The sequence below is a fragment of the Gymnodraco acuticeps genome, unplaced genomic scaffold (assembly GCF_902827175.1).
Source record: "Gymnodraco acuticeps unplaced genomic scaffold, fGymAcu1.1, whole genome shotgun sequence".
Taxonomy (NCBI): domain Eukaryota; kingdom Metazoa; phylum Chordata; class Actinopteri; order Perciformes; family Bathydraconidae; genus Gymnodraco; species Gymnodraco acuticeps.
The window spans coordinates 721,777-747,647 of record NW_022992129.1 but is presented as its reverse complement, the minus strand read 5'-3'; the positions used below and the strand labels follow the sequence as shown (position 1 = coordinate 747,647).

The following is a 25,871-nucleotide window of genomic DNA, read 5'->3' as shown; positions in this document are numbered from 1 at the left end:
TTTGGTGCATGAGGGACTGTAACTAGTTCAACCAGGATTCTGATCTTGGCCACATTTAAAAGATAATGTAAACAGCCATACAAAAATAAATCTGAATTGAGCACCAAAACTAGCAGGGTGTGAATGTAGCCATATCTAGTATTATCTAAAGGTCGAATTACAGCATGATTCAAAGGAGGCAGCTTCACCTGCTTTTACTTTTCAAATGAAGATTCAGCACTTCACATGTTATCACTGGTCCATTTGTCTCCTCACGTTAGAGTGGTTAATCCAATAAACAGCAGGGCTAACAACAAAGTTTAAGATGGGCAAATGTTGTGTTATTTTTATTGATCGAGCTCATCAAATACAAACAAAGCAAGAGGACATCAAATACAAACAAAGCTGATGCATATAAAACTGTATGCAAGTAACTGTAAATAAATAACTAGAACTTTCTATGAAGCATCTTTTGAATATACAACTCAACTGGAAATGACAAACACATCTTTTCAAGAAAACCCAATTCCTTTAGGTGGATTTCTCCCTCTGAACTACTCGAGTTGTAAAGAACAAACTGGAGATTTGATGATGTTTTTAAACAAATAACTGTAAAGACTGCTTCCTCATTGCTGTGTGGCGCTCTCTGGCCCGGTGATGAGGTCAGAGGTCATCTCCCTGATGGTGCGGAGCGGCAGGCCGCAGAGGACGCCCTTGTGTTTGGCCTTCAGCTCCAGCAGAGCGTCCACAAACCTCTGCCTGGAGACGCCCGGGTGGCGCTGAGTGAGCTCCGTCATCAGGGTGTTGAAGCCCCCCATGGTGCAGTAGTTCTCCTGCACCATGGTTCCCTTCAATGTGGGCGAGACGCACACCACCCTCCTGGCCCTCAGGCTGGAGCTCAGCGGCGGCTGACTGATCAGCTGCAGAGAGGGAGGGATCAAAGACATATCCAGCTGTTTAAACTTTCAGGATCGTGTAAAATAATAAATGATATAAAAACCACAAATATATCTTATTTGTAAGGCAGCGATTAATGTTTGTATTCATCATGGTTTGTCTATAAAATGTCAGAAACTGAGAAAATGTTCCAGAGTCCAAGGTGACTACTTACACTGAACAAAAATATAAATGCAACACTTTTGTTTTTGCTCCCATTTTTCATGAGATGAACTCAAAGATCTAAAACATTTTCTATAAACACAAAATAACCTTTTCTCTCAAATATTGTTCACAAATCTGAAAGAATCTGTGATAGTGAGCACTTCTCCTTTGCCGAGATAATCCATCCCACCTCACAGGTGTGGCATATCAAGATGCTGATTAGACAGCATGATTATTGCACAGGTGTGCCTTAGGCTGGCCACAATAAAAGGCCACTCTGAAACGTGCAGTTTTATCACACAGCACAATGCCACAGATGTCGCAAGTTTTGAGGGAGCGTGCAATTGGCATGCTGACAGCAGTAGTTTTGTCTGACTAACTCTGAAGCTTCAAATATGTTACTTTTAATATCATGACATTGTTATATAATATCTAACAAAGGAAGCAAAACATATTTACAATTGAGAAGCAGGAATCAGAGAGCGTTTGGCCTTTATACTTGAAACATTTATGAAAGATTGATTCATTCTTTATTATTATTGTTGTATTAATGATTATTGTTTTAGCTCTGGGCACACGATACACAGGGAGACACATTACATTTAAAGCAGCGGTTTCTGTTGGTCAGCTCCAAATGAAGAAATAAGCATCAATAATGTTCATCATTTGCACAGCATGTACAGTAGACAATTAAAAGAGGCGGACATTAAGATCCTATCATTTTCACTTCATTGTTTCTTACAATCATCAGTTTGTATACATAAAGTGAACATCATTGAACTGTTCACCTTTCTGTCTGCGCTGCTGGAGTCAGACTTGGAGGTTTGTGTTGGGGCGGACTCCGGCCCCCTCACGGTGCCCGAGGCCTGGTCCTGGGTCTCATCCCTGGCTCTGTTGATGTGCTCCACATGTAGAGCATGGCCGTGCATGCTGCTGCCATTCAGCTCTCTCACTGCAGCCTCGGCAGACTGGGCTCCACTTATCATCACTATGGCAACTCTACAGAACAAAGAGGGACATGTTCCACTGACGGCAAGAAAATATTCACTTACCTAACTGACGAAGGACTTATGAATACACTGCAGGTTGTCAAATATTCATTGTTCTTAGTATATTTAAATGTGGTGTAAATACTCGTCTTTATTATTTTTGAATGTTAAATCGTTATATTTTTACCTTTTCTTACAACGTATTTTGTTATGTCAGGGTATATGCAGGAGTCCTGAAGTCAGATGTAAGACCTCTTAAGACCTTTTTAAGACCCTTTCCATACATTTTAAGACCTCATCGCCACATGGAGTTCTAACCGGTTACCTTGGCGACACACTTTACCTCACATTGACTATATACAGTATTGATGGTCCTTCCTCCTTATCTTCCAACCATTTGGACGCAGACTTGCATTTCCCCATAACGATGTTGTTTAGCAACCGGCGTAAACGGACCTTCGCGCTATCAAGCAGTGAGCGTGCGATGTCCTGTTCAGATGACGTCAAATCCAACGGGATGCCAACAATAAACTACACAGAATCACACTACACACCTACGCCATGATTACATTCAGGCCGACTGTAGAATACAACCTCTTTGGACCATTCATATACTTATTGGAAACAAGCTACAAAATGTAAGACCTTGAAAATGCTGTTTAATACTTTTTAATAGCCTTCATTTTTGCTAAATTGATTTATCAGCTTTTATGACTTTTTAAGACCCCGCGGACCCCCTGTGTGTTGTTTAAGTTTACATCACCATACACCACAGCGAACTCCTTGTATGTGTTGACGTACTTGGCAATAAACTTGATTCCTTGTACATGTGAGGGTCTAAGGACAGAGGGTGTCGTATTGCCATACTGATATTCTGTACAAGCTGTGAAGTCCACTGAGACAAATCAATATTTGTGATATATAAATAAACTTGATTCTGATTTCAAGCATAACATAACACAATTACAGCTGTAGAACATTGTGTTCTTCTTCATGCAACCACACATAAATCAGATGGATGCATGACAAGAACAACGTGTGTGTGTGTGTGTGTGTTGTAATATATATATATATGTTCTTCAGAGCAGACGCTCACCTCAAATGGTTCTTTAAAGCAGAGATGCTGACTTCAGAGGCATGGTATTTCTCAAACCACTGCATCACATCACACTGGGAAAAACAAGAGTCAGTTAAAGCCTGTACCGCCCCCTGGTGGCTACACATCTGTAATACAAGGCCATAACATTACAAGGTCTGACTTGCTAATAAAACATGTCTAACAAATAAATATTAAACAACATATGACAACTATAATAGCATTTGTTCTTATGAGTACTGCTTTAAATGGTAATGTGTGTGCAGTCAGCAGCAGAGCCTCACCTCTGAGGCGTTACTGGGCAGGTTTGAAACATAGAGTACCGAGCTCTCCACTTCCTTGCTGCCGGATTCTGTGGGTAACACAAATTCTCCACTAAGGATTTGATCCCAAATCTATTTAAAAACGTTATGGAAATGTGCAGCTATAATGCTTTGACTTCCATCCCTGATCTCTCACCACTGGTCTGATCTGTTGTGATCACCGTAGGGTCCGGCTCGGTCTCAGCAGCTGCTGCAGGCTGCAGGTCTTCTTCAGCATCGAACCACGCCTCCAATGTGCTGATATCTTTACATGCAGCTGCTGCTCACACAGAGAATGGCACATCTTCTGATTAATACGTTAATGATTATGGGATTTATTAAACATTAGAGGGGTGCTCCTGCTTTTTACGCGTCTGCTTTTCTTCTGGCTTGTGTGCATTATGGGCAGCATCTCTATCCTGGGGGACAGCCGCGCTGTTCTCCTTCTTCATTTGTTTTTCCTCATTGTTACTCTGCTGGCGAAGAAATGAAAACAAAACATCAAAGAGGGTCAAACTGATGAGGATGAAATGTCACATTGTGTTTAACTAAACTAGTGTCAGGGGAGACTCCACAAAGAATGGATTGCTGATAACACCATGAACAGAGCGTCATTGTGAACCGCTATCCGCCCCATCCAAAGGACCAGAAAATATGATGCCAATGATATAACATCGCTAACACACCCATTAAGTGTATTTATATTTACGTCATCCTTCAGGTCTGTCTTTGCATCCTGTCACTAAATCCCAAATTGCATGGCTGTGATTGGAACATGACGCCTTCACATGGCTACAATCACTGCTGCAATGATCAGTGTAAAGTCTGGCCATGACAACCTTTAAGTGTAGTTCAGTTACCACCAACTCTCTTGAGACACTAATCATTTCACTGGAACTGTGTGTGGCTATTAACTCTGATCTATGTGAAATGGACTGTTTTTACGATGAGGTTCATTTACATAGAAAGGTCTCCAAATGGTGTCAAAATGCAGTTACGGCCCGTCCACACAGCAGCTTTTGGCGATTTGTCCACCGCTTCCAGCGCGTCTCCGCCCATTGACTTTGAATGGGGATGACGTCACTTTCCGTCGCCGAACTGCATTGTGGGGGGGCGAGGCGAAGATTTCCAGGATTTCCAGGATGTTCAGGATTCCAAAGTTGAACAATGTTCAACTTTTGAGGCTGAGCTGGAAGCGACAGCCAATCAGATCCGTTTATGCAAATCTGACAGTTCAAGCGCTAGCCAATCAAACCGCGTGCAAGCAGGGAGAGCCAGACCACAGTTCATTTCCTCATATTCCAAACGAGAAATTACGGTAGCAAATCACCCGGTTCTTTACGACCAGACTATTTACCGGGATACAAACCGGAGGAGCCAGGCATGGAGGGAGGTGCCAGAGACAGTGGGTGAAACTGGTAGGTTTTCGCCTGTTTGGGGAGTTTATATATATATATATATATATATATATATATATATATATATATATATATATATATATATATATATATATATATATATATATTTCTCGCATAAAATCCCCGTTTTTTTTTGCTTTGTATGTCGGGGGCGGGAGATTCATGTGATTGGTTGTTGGTCCTGTTGCTCGCAAAAAATCCCCAAGCTGTCAGACACGCCCAGCTCCAAGATTTTCAAGATTTGTTCAAAGCTGCTGTGTGGACGGGCCGTTAGGGTGAATTTCAGATGTGCTTTGTGTATTACTTAGTTCTGTCTCATGTGCTGTTTACACGAGAACGCAAACGGTTGTATCCGCTGCTTTTCTCTTTCGTCTAGCCCGTTTGCTAGTGACTTATGGGGCGGCCCACATCGTCCGACCGGCCCACTTCAGTACCGGCCCATCCGGATTCGTCCCGATGGCCAGTCCGCCACTGTCTCCAGCGCGGTCTCGTGTGAACGGAAGACTTTTTTGATATCGTATTGGGTTCGTTTGCGTGTAAATGGGGTCTCATATGTGCAAGTCTACCAACCCTTTTGTAAATGTGCCCTTTAGTGTGTGTACGCATACCTGGCATTCACTTCTGATTTGATCATCAGGACATGCAGTGTCTTCACTTGGTGAGGAGTCATGTTTCTGCGGTTCCTGGGAGCTCCTTGGGATCAGAAACAAACACATTAGAGCATCTAGAGAGTCAAAGCTAAACTGTTCAAATGTAATACCTTCACACACATGCACGTCTGTGACATACCCTGATGGAACATTTCCCAGCACATCAGCAACCATCTAAACAGGGACAACAGAGAATTAAGTCATTCCTATCACAGCTGGGGTTATAACATATGAAATGACAAACATTTTTAAGATAGATGGCCTCCAAGACATTATAGGTAGGGATGCACGATATTGGTTTTTTGAAACCGATACCGATAACTTCCTGCTTCTCAAGACCGCTACCGATAACCGATAATAATATATATATATATATATTAAATGTACCTGTAGTTTTTGCACAGCTGGTGGTAAAAAAAAGACTAGTAGTGAGCAAATGACATGAGCATTACTACTATGAACAAAACAAAGCCAAGAACAGTTTTGACTCTCGTCAAGCGCCATCATTTCTATGATGAAGTTAGAGATCGTTTTAGCCCTGGGGTCGTCTCTGGAAAACTTCTTGCCTTTTTCAAAAGCCTCGTAGATAGGTAAAAGCCCCGGTGCCTTTGCAGGCTTCTTCGTACGCTTTTAACACACCATCGTAGCGATGGCGATGTTTCAGGTGACTAATCAGGTTGGAAGTATTATAGCTCGTTGCCTTTTTCCTCCTCGTGGAACTTCTGCATTTGTTAATACAAATAGCAAGCGAACTATCTATCTCTGAAACTTTGAAATAGTCCCATACTACCGGCAACATGTTTGTTTACTGTCCTGGCTTCACGGCCGCACACCATTTACGTCACAGCCAGGCATGAGTTAGGGAGCGCTGGATTTGTGAAGAACTCCCCTCTTCCTAAACCACTAATACCACAGTACTGGCAAAACGGGAGGAGCCGAGTGAAAAACAAGCGCCCCTCATCCCAAACCACCCACACCGCAGTATTTGTTTCTTTTTTTTTACCCAAAAAATATATTGTATATTATCGGGGCTATTAATACTGTTATCGGGTTTATAATGACGTCATAATTCCTAATATCGGACCGATAATTATCGTGCACCACTAATTATAGGGTTAGCAGGCTGAGTCTCACCTGAGCAGGGATGTAACTCCCCCCCGTGGTTGTCTTCTCAGAATCAACAGAGAGAGGCTTCAGCTGCTCCAGAGGGACGCCTGCCAGGATCTGATCCCTCATCGCTTTATAGTCACACTCCAGTTTTTGCAGAACAGTAGCAACGTTTGCAGGGTTAGGGTTACTGGGCCTACAGAGAGAAGGGAATAATACAAGTAAAGACCAATCCGGCACACATTAACTGCCTGAAGCATTCGTCTGGTTGCTTCCCACAATGTCATTATTACTACAATAAACTAGTTTATTCCACTGTTCAGTAATTCAATTGTACATTCTGCATTTACTTGGTCACAACATTCTCTGGTTATTTTGTTCTGACATTTACAGTTTGCTTTATCTGCATTACTTGTAACATAATCTTGCACTTTTTTTCATATTTGTTTTATGTCTTATATATTATGTTGCATTGTTGGAGGAGCTTGGGACTTAAGATTGTCAACACCATATCTACACTACAGTTGTGGTCAAAAGTTGACATACACTTGTAAAGAACATGTATTTAATAGGGATGCCAGAAACTGACCATGATCAAAATTGAAAATCGGACAGCCCTGGCGAATAATAATCGATTATTCGACGCCCCTAAAAATAATTTTTGATTATGGAGACTGTAACGAATATTCGAATAATCGCTGGCATCCCTAGTATTTAATGACAGTCTTGACTTTTCAATCATTTCTACAACTCTTGTTATTCTGTGATAGAGTGATTGGAGCACATACTACTTATCAAAAAGTGAAGTGTGGTTCTTTTATGACTTTATAATGGGTCTTCTGAAAATGTGATCAAATCTACTGGGTCAAAAATACACATACAGCAACATTTTCTATTAGAAAAATAAGAGTTGTAGAAATTATTGCAAAGTCAATACTGTCATGAAATGCATGTTCTTTACAAGTGTATGTCAACGTTTGAGCACAACTGTATGTGGGTCGTGCATGACGACAATTAAGCCTTTGAATCTTGAAAAAGGAAAACTCTGGTAAGCTGTTGATTGATATGTCCTTACTGTGGGGCGAGCAGGCCTCCCTCAGCGGAGGACTCGTTCAGGGTGGAGCAGTGCTGTCTGCACATGCTGTACTGCAGGGCCAGGAAGCTCAGGTCCGCACGATGCGAATACTCACGTTCCTTTCTCAGTTTACAAGCCCAACTGGAAAAATATGTATATAATTAAAGCTAATAGTACTACTGTTATGGAGCAGTTGGAAAATCAACACACATCCACATTAATGATCCATTGCCATCCGTATATTTGAAGAAAACTGAAAAAATAGTCCATTTTAAAACAGATAAACAAAAGAGTTGAAGCCATGCAGCGTATTACGGATATCTTGTATCATGCATTGGTCTCGACCTGGTCTCGACCCCGAGGACCCCAGCAACTTCCGGCCGATCTCCAACCTTCCTTTTCTTAGCAAGATCATGGAAAGAGCAGTTGCTGCCCAACTCCACCATCATATGTCCGACCATGAGCTCTACGAACCCTTCCAATCAGGCTTCAGATCCAACCACAGCACAGAGACGGCCCTTATTAAAATAACCAATGACCTCCTCATAGCCGCCGATTCAGGCCTCGTCAGCATCCTTATCCTCCTGGACATCTCCGCCGCATTCGACACAGTCTCCCACACTATCCTACTCAACCGCCTATCCGTCTACCTTGGCCTCTCTGGTACAGCCCTCTCCTGGTTCCATTCCTACCTCTCCAACAGGCAACAGTTTGTGACCATCGGAAAATCCAGCTCTCCCCCAGCCCCTGTCAACCAAGGTGTGCCGCAAGGTTCAGTGCTCGGCCCCCTTCTATTCATCTACATGCTCCCCCTCGGTGAAATCATCCGCCGACATGGTCTCAACTTCCACTCCTATGCCGACGACACCCAACTCTACATCAGTACCAATCCATCATCCCAGCTACCCCCACTGTCACTTGTCAACTGCCTCCGCGACATCTAAGCCTGGATGTCAAAAAATCTACTTAAACTCAACAATAACAAAACAGAGCTCATGGTTGTGGCCCCAAAAACACTGCTCCGGTTGGAGATCTGCTCCTCACCATCGATCTGCTCCTCACCATCGATCTGCTCCTCACCATCGATGGCGGCTCCATCCACCCTTCCCCTGAGGTTCGCAGCCTGGGCGTCACTCTGGACTCCAGCCTCACCTTCGACTACCACATCAGATCTAATGTCAAAACTGCTTTCTTTCACCTACGAAACATCTCCAGACTCCGGCCCTCTCTCCCCGTCCCCGTTGCAGAAACATTAATTCATACCTTCATCTCTTCTCGTCTGGACTACTGCAATGGAGTTCTGTTCGGGGTCACCAGCAAAGCCCTGGACAGGCTCCAGTACGTCCAGAACTCTGCAGCCAGGCTCCTCACCCACACTAAGCCCTGGCAACACATCACCCCTACCCTCATCCACCTTCACTGGCTCCCGGTCAAGTCACGCATCCAGTACAAACTCCTCCTGCTAACTTACAAATCTCTCCACTCCCTAGCCCCTCCATACATCTCTGACCTCCTTCAGCCCTACACCCCCTCTCGTCACCTGCGGTCCTCTGACAAAGGGCTGCTCTCCATCCAGCGCTCCAAGCTGAAAACATTTGGCAACAGAGCCTTCAGTGTCGCAGCCCCCACCCTCTGGAATTCTCTCCCCTGTGCAATCAGGAATGCAGACACTCTGGACACCTTCAAAAAACACCTCAAACACCATCTGTTCACTCAGGCCTTTGGCCTCAACTAATATACAGTACTCAGCAACCTGTTCCTGTTTTTGTTTTCTTCAGCCTATGTCTCTTTATTATTACTTTTTGTTTTGTTACTTCCCATTGTAAAGCGTCCTTGGGTTTCGTGAAAGGCGCTATATAAATTGAAATTATTATTATTATTATTATGCAGAGAGCACCATGCGGTTTCTATCACGCCGTGGAAAATACCTGTCCTAAATGAAAGGGCCCAAACCACACCTATATGTGACGTCACTTTAATTCAGTGATCGTCAATATCAATAATGAACACAGGGATATCCATAACATCCTCTGCATAATATAATTACACTTACAAAACATTAATTATAATTATATAAATAAGGTAGATATGCAAAATGGCTTCAACAACTACTGTGGAAGAAATGCCCACGTTTAGTGTTGGACTGTGTCTCGTACCTTTTCTCTCTTCCCTTGAGTTTGGTAAATGCCTGAAAGCGAAATGTTTAAATAGGTTATGTTACATTTTGTTCAAGCTATTATAATAACTGCTCTTTAGTTTGATCATTACCTTTACTAATGAGTCCAGATCTACCATATGGACTTCAGTGTTGATATGTTTGTCAGCTGCTTCTGGACCCGTAGTTTGGGTGTCGGCTGACGTGCACAGTGGCATCTCAGGGCCAACCATCACGTCACAGGTAGTAACCCGTGGTGTAGAGGAGATGTACTTTTCTGCAGTCTTCCAGGTGTCACTGCTGGCTGCAAGAGCTTCACCATCAACTGAGTGTAGCCCGTTGTTATGAGCTTTCATATCTCGACTGGTTTCATAGGCGAGTATGCTCTCATCGTTCTCCATGATGCTATGGAAGATGTTACTTTGATCTTCAAAGCATCCTTCATTTGTGCTGCTTTCCTCAACCAGAGGAGGAATGGTCTGTCCGTCTGACTGGATGACGCTCCTGTCATTGTACTCTGTGCCATCCATCTGAATGCTGTCAACACTGTAACAATCAGGAGAGTCTTTTTCAATATTTGGCCATTCTGATCTGTAACATGAAGCAATGAGAATCAGGTTTTTTGGCAAGTAGGTTTACAAATAGAAAAAATGTGCTTCAGTCACAAATCCCTAATTTAACCTCAAGCTATATATCTATGAAATCCAGACACGTCAAGCTAAATATAAAAAGAGCTTAGATGGGTATGGTTGAGCTGCAAGATATGAACAAATGTCACATTGTGTCAGACACAAGATTCATACTCACTGTGATGGACTGACTCCAGCATGTGTGTCATGAGCACTCTGGCCTTGGGACCTCGACATCTGGCTCTTCGGCTCAGGCTCTCCCCACGGTTGGCTTCTTTCCAGATCCATGTCCAGAGATAAGTTGGCCAGGTCTGCTGGAACTTTGCATACGGCTAAGCTGCTGGTACTGCTGCTGGACATCGGTCTTGATGGACTTTGTTCATACAGATGGAATGACTCCTTCAAAAAAAGCCAGCATTAATCTTTTTGCCCAAAGGAATTTAGCATTTACAACTACGAAACAGCCAAGACAGAGTGAGTAGGATTTTTCAGAAGTTTGCACTTCCTCCTCAACTAAACAAGAGTTACGGTTCTCACCTGCGGGTAGACTCCAACTATAGATTCAATCTCTTTTTGGAACGAGCTGAATTTATGTTTTTGCCTCACTACATTTGCATTTATTTTCACGATGTCCTCTGTTTTCCTAGCTTCCTCTTGTATGCATGCTTTTCCTACACCTGGTTTTTAAGATTGATGCCAGGAAATGTCAAAAACACAGGAAAATAACAAAACGTAAGCAGAGGACAAGCCGTCTGCAGATACAGACAGCCCTACACACTGAGTGGTAAGCGGTGATTGAGAGGTGTAATTACCTTTAGAAAAATCCAACTCATTCTGCCTTTCATGACTACACCCAGTGGCGGAAGGAGTATTCAGATGCTTTACTTGAGTAAAAGTACCAATACATTATTGTCAAAACACTTTAGGTTAGTTACTTCCCACCTCTGACTACACGAGTGTTATAACTTTATAAAGACATACAGAAAGTTCGTACCCTCCGATAGGTTGCTTCCTGTGAGTAGGGGTGTTGAAAATAATCGTTTCTACGATGCATTGCGATCCGGACGTGGACAATTCGGTATCGATGCAGTGACGGAAGATAATCGATTATAGCGTAGTAACGTTGCTTCCTGATTTTCCGGCCGCGTCTTTACTATAACGTTTTTTTTTCTGTCACTTTAATATCAAATCGGTCTGTGACGCAGAGATCAGGGAACATACGTGACAGTGACACAGCAACACCAAACACGGAGCAGTATGCTTTATCCACCAACACAAGAACACCAGTCCAGAACCAACAGCACTTTTTGGTGGATTTAATTAAGTCTTGGATTGCAGAGTATGAATGTCCTCTAGCAATTTGCAGACGATATATACGTGTGTAAAGTTTGTGAAGGCAGGAGGAAAAAAGCTTCCGCGATCACCGTCTCCTCCGTTCCTCCAAACCCCTCCCTGAAAATAATGAGTGACAGGCTGATAGTGACCCGATAGAAACTTTATTATTCACTTAATCACTGAGATATGATGAAGCTAACTTAATCTCATACATTCATGGGATTTATGTAACAGTAAGACAGAGAATGTAAGTGTGCACCCACATGCAGTATTTTAGTTGTTATATGCTGTTGTAAATACTCCTGTTGTCTGCTGTGTTCAGACTCGAGTCCTGTGTGTGATGCCACATTCAGGACATTCAGTGTCCTTTCTTTAACAGAAGACCGTTGCTAGAAGCTGCAGCTAGACTGCAGAAGCATTAGTTTTTTGTTTTTGAGGATGGAACACACACAGATATAGGGAGGCTAGACCTATACAATTCATTTATTTTGGTTTATAAATTAATGTCAAGACATTTCTGTTATTGATTTCTGAAGCACTTTCTAAATAATAAAAAGAGAGTTCATATGTATTTACTGCATGAATGCATTGATGAAAAATAAGCCATGTGCAGTAATATAGAAAATTGAGGATGCAACGCATTGGTATGAATCGTGATGCATCGGGATATCGAATTGAATCGAATCGTTGACAGGATAATCGTAATCGAATCGAATCGTGAGACCAGTGAAGATGCACAGCCCTACCTGTGAGTACAACTTGCTGAAAGCTGTTTGGTAGCTTTCCTGCTGGTGGAGGAGCGGTTCGGTGATCAAGGTTTCCTCATGTTGGCGTTTTTTGTGATCCATCTCCGCTGCTGCTGTAGCCAAGATGGGATAACGGGTCTCTCGCATTGGGAAGCATCTCCAAGTCTAGATGTGTACAGGAGCAAACAAACATTATGATAAAGAGATTAAACCTTATATAATATGGGAGTTGAGTTTTTATAATTAATGTGACTAAATATCTTTTCAAGAACCAAGCCTTGGACAAATGTTTCTTTCCAATGATTTCTTATGACTTTTATGTCAATGACTTTAAAACAGTAAATGAAAGTGAAATGCTGGTAGTGTATGAGGTTTGTAAGTTACCGGTTCTTGCTGTTGCTGATGTAGATCTGAAAACAAAACAGCATTAATAATAAATCACTGTAAAATGATAAAACCTTCATTCATTTGATGAAATGTCTTAGTATTCACTGTACTTACGGTGAGACATGCGTAGGCCTGTTGGATGTCATGTTTGGCAGCGCAGGTATGACACTATGACAATCTGTGTTGTGAATAAAACCTGTGGTCAATATTTGGTCTGTGCACAGCTATTAAAATATGATATTTCCAGACTTACGCTTCACATAAACATGTTGCGGAGACAGCTCCAGGGCAGGATGTTTCACCAAGAACCAGTGCAACCCTCCTTCGTCTAGGAGAGAGGAAAACAGTTAAATATGTAAATGTGCTGCAACATTTAATCAAAATGTCTTACACAAAGGCGGGCAGATAGACTCTAAGTTTATATAATAATATATTAGCCATTGGCATTACTCTTTTATTGCCATATCATTTCCGTTTTCATTTAAAAGATGACGACCCTAGTATGAATGTTCAATCAATTATTAAAATACGTATTGTCTGATTTATAACACACCAAAAATTAAGAAAAATGCCCATAATAACTGCCTAGAGTCCAGGATGACCTCTTTAAAAAAGGGTCTTGTTTTGTCTTAAGAGTCAAAATCAAAAAACCCTTTGGTTTACGATTCTTTAATTATTGAGAAAGAGCAGCATACCTTGTATAATCTTTCTGTCTTCAAAACTCAAAGAGAGGTACCACTGCAGCAGCCTTTGGTCAGTTAATTCCAGGTAGTTATGAGATTCCACCAATTCAAATATAGACCTGTAAAATGAACAACACAGTTTATTCATACATTTGGTAGGCTGCAACTAAATTATGTTTTAATTATTGATTAATTTGGGGATATAAAATAGTAAATAGTGGTAAAAATGTCCATCCCAGTTTCTCAAAGTCTAAATTAATACAAACCCAGGGATATTGAGTTTGATATAAAAGAGAACATTATTATTACATATTTCAAGTAGCATTAGATAAAAATACTCAAATAAAGTACAAATATGTCAAAATAGTACAATACTAGAGTATATAATTTCCAACACTGATAAAGCCTTTTTACATTTGAGTGAGGATACCAGTCACATAGCCTACCTGTTCAGGTGGAATATCCGGTGTACTACTGTTGATGAAGAAACCACAGTTAGATGATACATCCGGGGTCAAAACGTGTGTAACATTAGCTCATAAAACATACAGTCCACACAGAAACATGATGTTCAGTCAAAGTATCCTGCAGTAGCACCTAGGTGAAAAGTTAGAAACAAGTCATGTTGTAAGTTAACCAAATGAAGATCTGCTATTTATTGACAGAATGTATGCAGAGGTCCTGCAATCAAAATGTTACTCAAGTCAAATATAAGCATATCATTTGTTTTAAAGAAACAAGTGACTGTGACTGTTAAATGTAGTGGAGTAAAAAGTACATTATTTACCTATGAGTTATAGTGAAGTAGATGTGCAAAGTGGCATCAAATGGAAATACTCAAGTAATGTACAAGTACCTCAAAAGTATACTTTAGCACAGTACTTGAGTACATCTACTTAGTTACTTTACATGACAGTAGGCCTATGTCGTTACTTACTTGGATATGTTTTTTCAATCACCAGATTCCAATATGGCACCATGAGCTGGTACGGTGGCCAGCCACCGAATGTCTGAAACACAGATATGGTTTTAGTGTCCGAAATATAGTCCAAAAAAGAAATAAAAATTAGCAGTCTTTTAGGTCGATAAAAACGTGACGTTAATGTGACTCCATGACAACTAAAGCACAACGTTAACGGTTATTCATGTGCGTCACATTATTGTGATCCACCATTTTATTTATTTTTACACACTAGTTTCCCTATTATTAAAGATTACGTTTTTTTTTTTTATTATTTAACATGTAAACTACGCATTCTGGTACTATCTGAGAAGAAAATAAGGCAAAAAGACAACATTCCCTTCAGGCAAACAAGGCAACCAACATGTTTTGAGGTAATTTTAGAGTCAGTAGGAGGAATGATATTTTTTTAAGTTTAAGTTGGTTACCGAGAAATACACCAACCATTTCAGAACATGTAACAAGTTATGCTTTCAAAAAGTGTTGAGGACATGTCGCCCATGCGGTTATTACATTAGCTAAGCTACACAAATATCAAAGCAAAACGCTAACGTCTTTTACAAATATTAACTATTTAACCTAAATAAATATGAAACGCATGTTACCTGTTGTCTAGCCATGTTCAGCGTCTTTGTAAACCAAATTAGCTTTAGATAGTATTACTTTTGCCTTTTTGGAGGCGGTGGCGTTAGCTTACTAGCTATCTCTGCTAACACTCAGGTACTCAAGCTAATTGATATCAACTCTAAGTAGGTGTGGCGTTTCAAGGGTCTGCCCCATGGTCGCCGCCAAATCACCAACCAATCACGCAGTCCAAGGTTTAGCCAAGTATATTCCAAAATACATTAATTTGAAGAAGAAAAAAATATATAATCTTTATTTTCCTACCTTATGATACTGCAGTTGCTACACAAACTATGCACAACCAAGGAAGAGCATCATTTATCCTATATGTTTCACCCTTTTTATATACAGTCTATGGTTTCACCCACTCTTCTTTTGTGTACTCTGCCTCAGTTGCGGCTTTCACACCAGCGCTTTTCCCTTTCTAGCTCCGAGCTAGAGCTTTTCTGGTTCAGCTCCGGTTTCCCTTTTCTGCTCCCGCTCTGTTCACACCGCCCAGACCCGACTGGTGCTGCCGCTGCTGCGTCATAACGTCACCGTTTACATCGTTGATTTGCTCCCCAACGGCATTACGGCGCTCACAACAACAACAACGGGGAACTGCGTCGCGTCGATGATCGTGTTGCTTTTAATCACACGAAGCCAGAATAAATTGAATAACGACTTCTCCAACCTTATACTTTGCTCCAGAGTGCCGTGGTTCATTGTTTATTAATGTGTTTCTGTGGCATTTACCGACCACTGCAGTGTTGGCTGCTCTTCCACGGGAGTTTATTCTCCTCCGTTAGCTCCCGGTTAGCTCACACTGCAGCGGCCGCTCTAAAGTATTCACTGTCCGACTCACACAAGCAGCTGATACATATCCCCAGTTCCCCTTAGCCTAAGTGAATGTGTGTCAGTCTGAATTGACGCTGTTTGGGATCACAGCGCTGTTATGAAAGTTTCTCTGGTATAAAATGGGTGATGTTAGCATAGCAACCGAAGCTAAACTGACTACTTGCTATTGCTATCCTATTGTGGCATAAACCGTTTTCTACAGGCACATTTTACCGGCGTATTTTTATTATGATTCTACTTGTGATAGTCGGACACGACAACCTGTGCAGCCCATGTATTGATTCCATCCGATAGCTGCTATAATACAAAACAACACGTCTGCCTCTCTCCACAATGATCAATAACAGTGAACGGATGGTCAAAGTAAGGTACAAATAAACAGAATCACACGAAGCCTGGTTAGTGTTGCCTGACTTTATAAAGTCTGTTTATAAGCACAGCACTACTGCTTGTAGGCAGGCATGACAGTCGACCCATGTTCAGGGGAGGTGGGTTTAGTTTCCTGCACGCCTCGACGTAAGAGAGACGTAAGCGACGCCACCTCTTAGCTCCGAAGCTCTTACCTCTAGACCAGGAGTGCCCAACCAGTCGATCGCGGGGAGATTCCCAGTCGATCGCGAGATGTGTCTAAAAATAGAACAACAATATTCTGTTTTATCGTTAATGTCCTGTAACATAATCTTCCTGTGCCAGAATAATGCACTTGAACGCATCAAAGCTTTGGGATTGGCCGCCGTGACCCCATGTGTCGGGGCGTGGCTAGTGGGCAGTGCACTAATTCGCTAACGTTGTCCGTATCAACAGGAGTGACAGTCCGCACACAAACAAGACCGCAATTATGGCAGAAGCAAAACATATATAATTTTAACTCCGAGTGGGAGGATGATTATTTTTGTATTTATTCCAATTCAAAGTCCATCTGAAGAAGGGTAATTTAGGAGCGGCATTTCAAAACAGTGCACAAACGCTACGAGACGGAATTCCCTCCTAATTCTGCCCTACGCTCCAAAAGGGGAGGGGCCTGAAAGGACAGCTAAATGCACAGCAGTCTGTTTTCACCAGGCCCAACAACAAGAGCAAGGCTGCTACCAGAGCATCTTATCGTGCCAGTCACGTTCTTGAGAAACACATGAAGTCTTTCAAAGACTGCGAAGTTGTGAAAGAAGCATTCCTGGAGGCTGCGACGCGCTTTTGGGGGACAGTAAAAAACGGTAGCATTTCAACAGGTTTTTGATATAATAAAAACTCAAGTTAGATACCGTTATTAATCAGCTGTAAGTTTTAGTTTTTTTGAACTTATTCATTATAATTATTGTACAAAATGGTATAGAATGCAAACATTAAGGTCTGTTCTGTTTAAATTGATTATAGTCTATTATCAATTCAGGTTAAGAAACTAGTGTTGCTTGCATCCTATTTTAAAGGCATTTCTTTTTATAATCTACTAAAATGCAACAAAAAAAGGGTTTGATTCTATTCATTTTGTCTTTTTTATTGCACTTTGGCAGCAGATTCCTGTGTAGCTTCAGATCTGAGTTGTCTTATTAGTAAGCCTCATTTATACTTTTGTAGCAACACTATTTTTATATAATGGCAAAGAAAGGGTTCAGAGTATTTTCTTTTTTCCATGTGTCATATGTGGCAGCACTGTTCAATGTTTCTTGAAAACATTACCCACTGTAGTTTGTGACGTGTGAATAAACTCCAACTCTGTATCAACAACACTGTTGTGTAACTTCAGTTAAATACTTGTATGTGTGTAGATTAGAAAGAGGTAAGATAAAGGATCTGCAGTATTTTATGAAGTATTCATCGTACGAAGGTCAGTTTTATACAAGTAGAAGTGTGTATTTACCTGGTAGTAGGCTGTCAGTAATGGCTACGTCTCTCTATTTGGACTGGTAGATCTCGGCAGACTGGCAACTTTAAAAGTAGCTCTCGGTTAAAAAAAGGTTGGGCATCCCTGCTCTAGACCGACAATTTTTTGGAGCTGGAAGTGAACCGGATTCCGGAGCTAAGAGCCGGCGCCGCTGCGGTGTGAACAGGAAAAACCGGCGCTTTTCAGGCTCCAGCTCCGAGCCGGAGCTGAAAAAGCGCTAGTGGGAAAGGGGCAAGAGAGCCATGCACGGAAATGAAAGTTCAGCAAAATGGAGCATCATGTATCATTGCATATAACAAGTGGTGTACAGTAAGTACATTTACTCAAGTTCTGTTCTAAATTACAATTTTGTGAGACTTGTACTTAACTTTAGTATTTACATTTTTGTGCTACTTTGTACTTCTACTCACTACAATTCAGAGGTAAATTGTGCAATTTTACTAAATGTATTTAATACCTTTAGTTACTTTGCAGATTTGGATTAATTATGTATAATCAACTCTTAAATCAGACTTTAGTTACACCTGGAGTAAACTTCACATAACCTGCAGTATAAAAAGTCATTAAAACTAGCTGCACCTTTACCAGGAGAAACCCATGAATGCATCAATAATTATAATCTAAACATACATTATTAAAAAATTGGGCCAATTTGCACAAACTTTTACTTGAGTAACATTTTGAATGAAGGACTTTTACTTGTATTCCTACACGCTGATAATTCTACTTTTACTTAAGTACAAGATCTGAGAAAGTTTAATTCACTGATTGTTAGTGGTCAACACCCCCACACACCATTCTAGGATTCTGCTGTTGTGGTTCTCTCCAAACTGCCACTGGCAACAAACAATTATGTAAGTTAAACGTCAGTGTGTTTAAAATCCATAGGATTATATTTAGTCACCGTATTGTCGTGCCACCAGGACATATTCACATCCCAATCTGACAAGTGCTAACTTTTATTTTAAGCAGTTCAATTTAGTTCAGAACCTTTATTGTCCTAGACGGGAAATTCAATGTGCGGCTGACAGAGAAAAACCCATTTTACAAGAGCATCAATTCTAAACTCCCACACTACACCCACGATTTACAGAAGAAAGACAGAAAGAAAGAAAGCTGCAGTCTCTCAAAAATGCAGCTGCAATAGGGAACAGTTTGTTCAGCTTTTGCAATGTGACATTTTAAAGACTGCAGGGCACTATATGCTTGACAATTAGTTGTATGCTATTTTTTAAGCCAGTAAACTAGCTCCCTGGCAGGGGCGGACTGGGACTACAAATCAGCCCGGGACTCTCGACCGGCCCACTTCGGTACCGCGGCGGGCCGGCGGTACCGCAAGTAAATACCGCTAGTAAATTGTCGAGGTAATTACAGGTAGACAATTTAGCGGTATTTACTTGCGGTAAATAAAGGCTAAATAATGTCTACCTCCGGGCCGGTGGACTTGTATTATCACTGGCCCCACCATTGTAACCACTGGCCCGGAGCATTCGACTAATAATGAAGAAAATTAACACATTTGTTGTAATGTATGCACTAACTACATTACTACTTGTAGCCTACTACAACATTTTAATCATCAGTTCTTCCTCATTTTCCTCAATTGTTCATATTTGGTTTATTAAAATAATGATATTGTGGTCATTGTTAAAAAATGTCTGCTATTATTATTATTATTTGTATAATGCACTTTCTGTCAGGCTATGTAATTGATTTGATTAGAACCTGAACCTTCATTATCCTAAACTGCTGGGACATTTCGCCAATACTTTTATATTGTCTACTCTTCACTTACTTGTCAGCATAGGTCGGCATTGATGTACAGAGCCGACAGAAGACCTTGATTATATTGGCATCATATTGAGAGGTGCAGCCAGTGACGCGTCCTAAAACCAGGAAGTAAGCTGCTGGTTCCCTCGACAAGGGTTTTGGAAAATAGCTGGAAATAAGGTCTGTGGAAAACAAACCTGTTTGATAAATGCACGTTTTGTTCAGCCGGATAATCTCCACATGTCTACCCTACTTTTATAATTTTTGAATCATAAATCTAATCGATAGATTATAAAAGGGTTTTAGGACGCGTCACTGCAGCCAACTCCATCGATCAAGCTGGCTGAAACGTTCTCTCCCTCTTCTTCTCATACTCCCTGTCACTCTCCTTGAACTCCTCCGGTGACTTTCTTTTATTTGAAGATAGTTTTTTGCCCGGCGCTTGGCCGGTTACCGCTGGTATTAAAAACATTTGGCGAATGGTTAGGTGGCGCGATAGTCTGTAGTGAAGGAGCAGGCTCCCGCTCACGGGAGCCTGCTCCGCAGCAAACAGCTGTTTGTTTTTCACCCAACAACAACGACAACCGACTCACGGAACGCTATGTTGTAGCGTTGATAAACGAAACAATTTAACTAAATTGCTAGTCAAAATACCAATACCACAGGACAATTTTTTTAAAGCAATATTTTTAGTGGCCCGAGCGGGCAAGTGGAAAGTACGTTATGCTGGCCCGGGGTGTCTTAATAGTGCTTCCGGGCCAGCGGGCCATTTAATGTCGAGCCCTGCCGGTTACCGGCCGGCCCACATTGTCCGACCGGCCCACTTCAGTACCGGCCCATCGGGATTCGTCCCGAACGTCCCGATGGCCAGTCCGCCCCCTGCTCCCTGGTGGAAAGCTAGTCTGATGCATAGCTTCAAGTATACTGCATACTCAACAACACATTATCACAAAGTCTATATCACTACGCAAGTCTATACAGTACAGTAGAGTAGAGTAGCATAGGGAGAAGCTAAAGTATTGTTTTACTTTGCAACAACGAACACAACACATGCTGCATTGTTACCATTTTAAATGAGTGTTAAAGCCTTTAAATCCATTACAAAGTGTGGCAACAAACTTTAATAACAATGCACTTTCATACTTATACTTATGACTTTATTCAGATTGCATATGCAGTGGCAGTATGTCCACCTGTACCACTTATAATAGGTGGGGAAATAATGTTTTTTTTTAGTAAATAAGCAATCTCAATATTGTTTGTCCTTATTGCAGTTAGTTTGTCTTCTGAGTATGCCTTTGCTGTCTTTGCCAACCTTATTGTTTAAGGTGCCATATAAATAAAGTAAAAACATTATTGTTATTTTGCATTTCAAATTATACTGTGTAAGTCTATTACTGCATGCAAAATGTTCTAATGGGCGAGATACTTCCACTAGAGGGCAGCCAGGGTTAATGTAAAATAAAAAAGAGCTCCCTTCAAATTCTGAAATAAATACTGACTTGTGTGTGGTGTGTGTGTGTGTGTGTGTGTGTGTGTGTGTGTGTGTGTGTGTGTGTGTGTGTGTGTGTGTGTGTGTGTGTGTGTGTGTGTGTGTGTGTGTGTGTGTGTGTGTGTGTGTGTGTGTGTGTGTGTGGGAAATCAGTTATGTAACAGAGTTTTAGGAGCAAGGTCTCACCATGGTAATTAGCATTGTGCGAACACAGCGCATCGGCCAAATAATGTGAAAGATTTCTGCTGTTCCCTTCCCCGCAGTATGACCCATATTTCTCAGTAATCGTAGCCAGAACTGAGTACATTGGCTCTCTCAAACTGCAGTAGATGGAGTCAGTGTGTGAGTGCCTGTGATGCTCTGTAGATTCAAAGCTGAAACCACATTAAGTTTGAGCTGCCTCGTCCAATATCTGGATCAATAATTCACTCTGAAGTAGCTAGTGGTCATGTGGTATGATGTATGTTGAAGGACTACGTCCACTTTTCTCCCAGGCAGGGCCATGTGTCAAGCACTCTGTAATACTATGAATTGATTTAGTGTAATGTTTATGATGCAGCCTGGTTTGTTTCATATGTGGGGCCCTAAATCCTTCCTGCAACATATCCAGTCCATACCTCACGGTAAGCCTTTGGCAGGTCAGTATGTAAGTGGTGAGGAGGAAGCATTCTGTATTATGGAGCGCATCAAAAGCCTCTTGTTAAATGGATCAGCATCATTACATTGGGTTAATGGCCTAATCTTGACTGTGATAGAGGAACGAGTTGCACTTTTAGCTCTGGGGTCAGTCTGTTGGTCCAACACTTTGGTCTAGATGGAAATATCTCAATAACTATTTGATTGTCTTGATTTAAAAGAACTTGTGGTTTTAGGTGAGATGTTGTGACAACTATTGGATTTCTGTTAAATGTATTATGCACATTCATATTCCCAAGAGGATGAAGCCTAATGACATTTCTTCTCCACTATAAGGTGATACCGTCATTGATTATTTGATCATTCGTTATAACCACAATTAAGTAAGTAATCAATGTAATGTTGCATTTTTAAAAAGCGCAGACAACTGTGTTTGTGACAGTGATGCATTGTTACATCTGAATCTGACAAGAGGACTGTGGGCGTCTCTTGAGAATTCACATCTAAGGTGTGAATATTCATACTTTAATTTCTACAAAAATACTGCATTTTTACTGTTGTTTATGACTTAACCACTCCTCAATAAATGAAGAGGAGAATTGAAACGCAGACAAGCTGTTCTCAGAAGAAGGCCTAGACAGTTGATTAGACATAAATGCTTGAATTTCTCACCTCCATAAACTAGGACAAGGAAAACATTGAGCTGAAGAGACATATTTTGTAACATTTGCACATAGAAATGTATTAAAATTACTTATTTGATTGAGTTTTACATTTCCAACAAGTTACCATAATATTCATAAACCATGATGAAGATTTTTGGACCTCGTTGGACGTCTGCATCTTCAGTTATTAGAGAAACAAGCTGAGCTAAGGTTAGCATTTAGCTTGTAGTACAATCATCCTGCTCACCATGGAAACCCTGATTGTTTTATGTAAAAACAATTTATTCAGTGTTTCTACTAGTATGAATCATCATGTTAGTTTTTTTTAGATGAGGAGACCAGATAATTCAGTCACTGGTGAAAACTGTTCTCTTAAGTTTAAAAAAAATAATTGCTGAGCACACTTTAGCGTTTAGCTAGCAGCCGCTACGTCATGGGTCAACCAAAAATAACACTGATTTCTAACACAAAACTGCTTTATTGTATTAGCTTTACTAAATGCGTGCAGTTGTTTTTGACCTTTGGACAATTTGGCTTTAGTAAAAACTTCCTAAACATTGTAGTAATCCTAACCAGGAAAAGCGAAGGGCAATTCTTTCACACACAGTGACGTCACGAGCTACCCACAATGCAACGCGCGCCATATATATATATATAAATACGCCATTTTCCTGGAGGTGCAAATATCCTGGAGGTGCAAATATAAACAGCTAGCTAATGTAGCCAGGCAGAGCGCACTAGGTTTTTTTTCTGAATTAACGACCGAAGAAATCGCTGCATGTCTTCGGATTACATCTCTGGACTTGAGGGGTGTGCTCTAGGTCGTTACCAGCGTAAACTAGAGCTGTGTGGGTTGTCCGATTGCCCTTACAGACTGCCTGCAGATGTATGGAAAAACGACCCTTGAAAGTGGCCTTCGTCGATTTTGGCTACATCTACGTCTATCTTCTGGAAACACCAGGTGAATACCCCACTTGTCACAATACTATTATCATGCCAATGCATATATGTGGTATTTTAGAGTTGACTAGATATTGATTAAGGCAATAGACTATGATATTCTGCTTGCACCTCGTGTGAAATGGCGGATACCGGAAGTACGGTGTCGCCCTCGGCCCAAAACCCGTATGTGTGTGTGAAAGAATTACAATTCACAATATCTGCTACACCACCAAACAGCTCATGGTGGTAGAAAATGACATATGCTCGTCACAGTAGATTAAAAAACAAACAATAAAAAACATCTGTTATGAGGTTGCAGCCATGGTTGCAGCTCACAAAAACACACACTATCAGGGCAGGGCACCTCCCATGAGTACGCTAAAAGCAAAGCATTCAAAGGCACTCTGCTCCTCGATCAATGGAGAGTTGCCTGCCAGGCTGTTACTAGAGACCTTTACACTCTGTGGTTTGATGAGGCTCTGACTCAACACCAGCAGAGTGCTGCTGGCCATCAAAACAAAGCCTGAGTCTAAAGCTTCACATACTCCATCATGCTATAGGCTACGCATTTCAGATTGAGACACATTTAACAACAAAGAGATACTACAAGGCAGAAAGTGTTATAAAAATTACGCCAAACGCCTAAGGGAAGCTTTTCAAACGTTGGGAAATCTTCAGTGAGTTGTCAAAACGAAACAAACATCACAAGATAGTTGTGAAACATTCATACAGCTCGTAAGTCAGTAGCTAGTGTTCACAATGATTGACTTTATACCTTAATACTTGTTTACCAGGGCCAGGGCCGGACTGGGACTCTCCTCCACCTTGTTGTTGAAACAGCTCCTTATATCCGTTAGCGCAGCTAGCTAGCACCAGATGCTAACAACAATAATAGCCTACACGTAACCGGTGCGCGCGCTTTCTCTCTCTCGCTCGCTCGCGCCACACATACACACACCCTCCCGAGCTTGAATGACAAACAGAGACCAATCGAGGGCATTAGTGTATGGTCTGTATGAAAGTGGCCATGTCGGCAGGCCACATCATGTACAGCCAGTCACCCTCTGTGAGGCAGAGTCAGACCCACATTTGCGCAGCGTTGCGTTCACAATACATACATAAAAATAATTCCTCAGGCCAGCAGGCCACTTAGCAGGCCAGGCCATCGGGAAACCTCCCGGTGCTCCCGATGGCCAGTCCGGGCCTGACCAGGGCTTATTACATTTGCTAACTTTAGTTTCAGGTTTTCAGATTAAGATTCAAACAAAATGTATTATATGTCTACAAAACGTGTAGGCTATTTATTAAAGAATATAATGGGAGGCAATAGTGTATATGTTTAAGAGCACTTGAGTCTATTATGGAAATAGGTCAGATTTACATAAGCACAGACAAAGGCTCAATTAAATGCATATACATACAGAACTATGAAACATAAGCACATAAGCATGGATAAAAGCTCCTGGGGAAAAAACTATTAGAAAACAATGACATACTGTAACCACTACTCCAGATTATGAAAACATGTTTGAGTGTCTTTTGAGATGGAGAGGAGGTCCTCAGGTACAGCACGGTAAACATTAAAGCCCATGGATATTGATAATGATAACTTAAAGGTGGGGTATGTCATTTATTTCCGAAACACTTTTTGTTATATTCCATGGAATGCTCTTAACATCCCGATAGCAATGAATACATGAAATGCTTTGACAATAAATACACAAAACAATTTCATCTGTGGAAGCAGTAGCGCTGTAAAAAGCACGACCAATCATCTGAGCCGGCCCGGCTAAAGTAACTGGATGGCCTACCTGCCTGTCAGCCTTCCATCTGTGCACACACTTATCTCGTGCCCTCATTGGTCATGTGCGCGTTCGTGTGTGTTGGAGGAGGGGCTCTGTAAGGAAGTAGCAGATTTCTTCCGGTTGTGTATTTTCAAATTCTAGCGCACTCGAGCTGGTTTCTCCAAAATCACCTACCCCACCTTTAAGTAAAGAAATAAAAAAACAGGAAACAATCGACATAGGAACAAGGACATACACGTGCTCGCTTCATCCCAAACAACACCAACATAACATGAAAATAATGAACAAAATATTAAATAATCTGAGTGAGTTTGAGCATCATTATTTAAATGAACTCTTTTTTAATTCTATGCATGAAAGTATATAGTAGAAATACTGAAGTAAATAAAAACCTGGAACTAAAAATGTTACTTGAATTATTCATTGCTCCTTTTCTAGGTTTTTAATTACATATGTTTTTCATCATTAATGCATGCATTTTATTGTTGTGGTTCGTCAAACTGGAGCCAATCTTTTTAAACTAATATTATGCTTTTTTAAATTTAAAACGTGTCAAAGAAATGCAGTGCAGTAATAGGTAGCCGACACGTACTTTACACAGTAGTTAG

The 25,871-nt window shown here is 41.2% G+C and overlaps 1 protein-coding gene across 1 annotated transcript; it reads right to left on the bottom strand.

The window, feature by feature from the left end:
- Window positions 1-298: 298 nt before the first annotated feature.
- On the bottom strand, window positions 299-15,334 carry LOC117538091 (RNA-binding protein 44-like). Its single transcript, XM_034203621.1, is given in 22 exon segments — window positions 299-899; window positions 1,869-2,079; window positions 3,166-3,239; window positions 3,450-3,517; window positions 3,625-3,747; window positions 3,838-3,943; window positions 5,494-5,578; window positions 5,675-5,709; window positions 6,670-6,838; window positions 7,718-7,858; window positions 9,874-9,905; window positions 9,986-10,463; window positions 10,680-10,900; window positions 12,583-12,672; window positions 12,674-12,747; window positions 12,967-12,992; window positions 13,084-13,147; window positions 13,223-13,297; window positions 13,665-13,771; window positions 14,099-14,126; window positions 14,590-14,662; window positions 15,219-15,334. Coding segments are annotated over 22 exon segments (2,589 nt in total). The 5' UTR covers window positions 15,234-15,334; the 3' UTR covers window positions 299-605.
- Window positions 15,335-25,871: the final 10,537 nt, after the last annotated feature.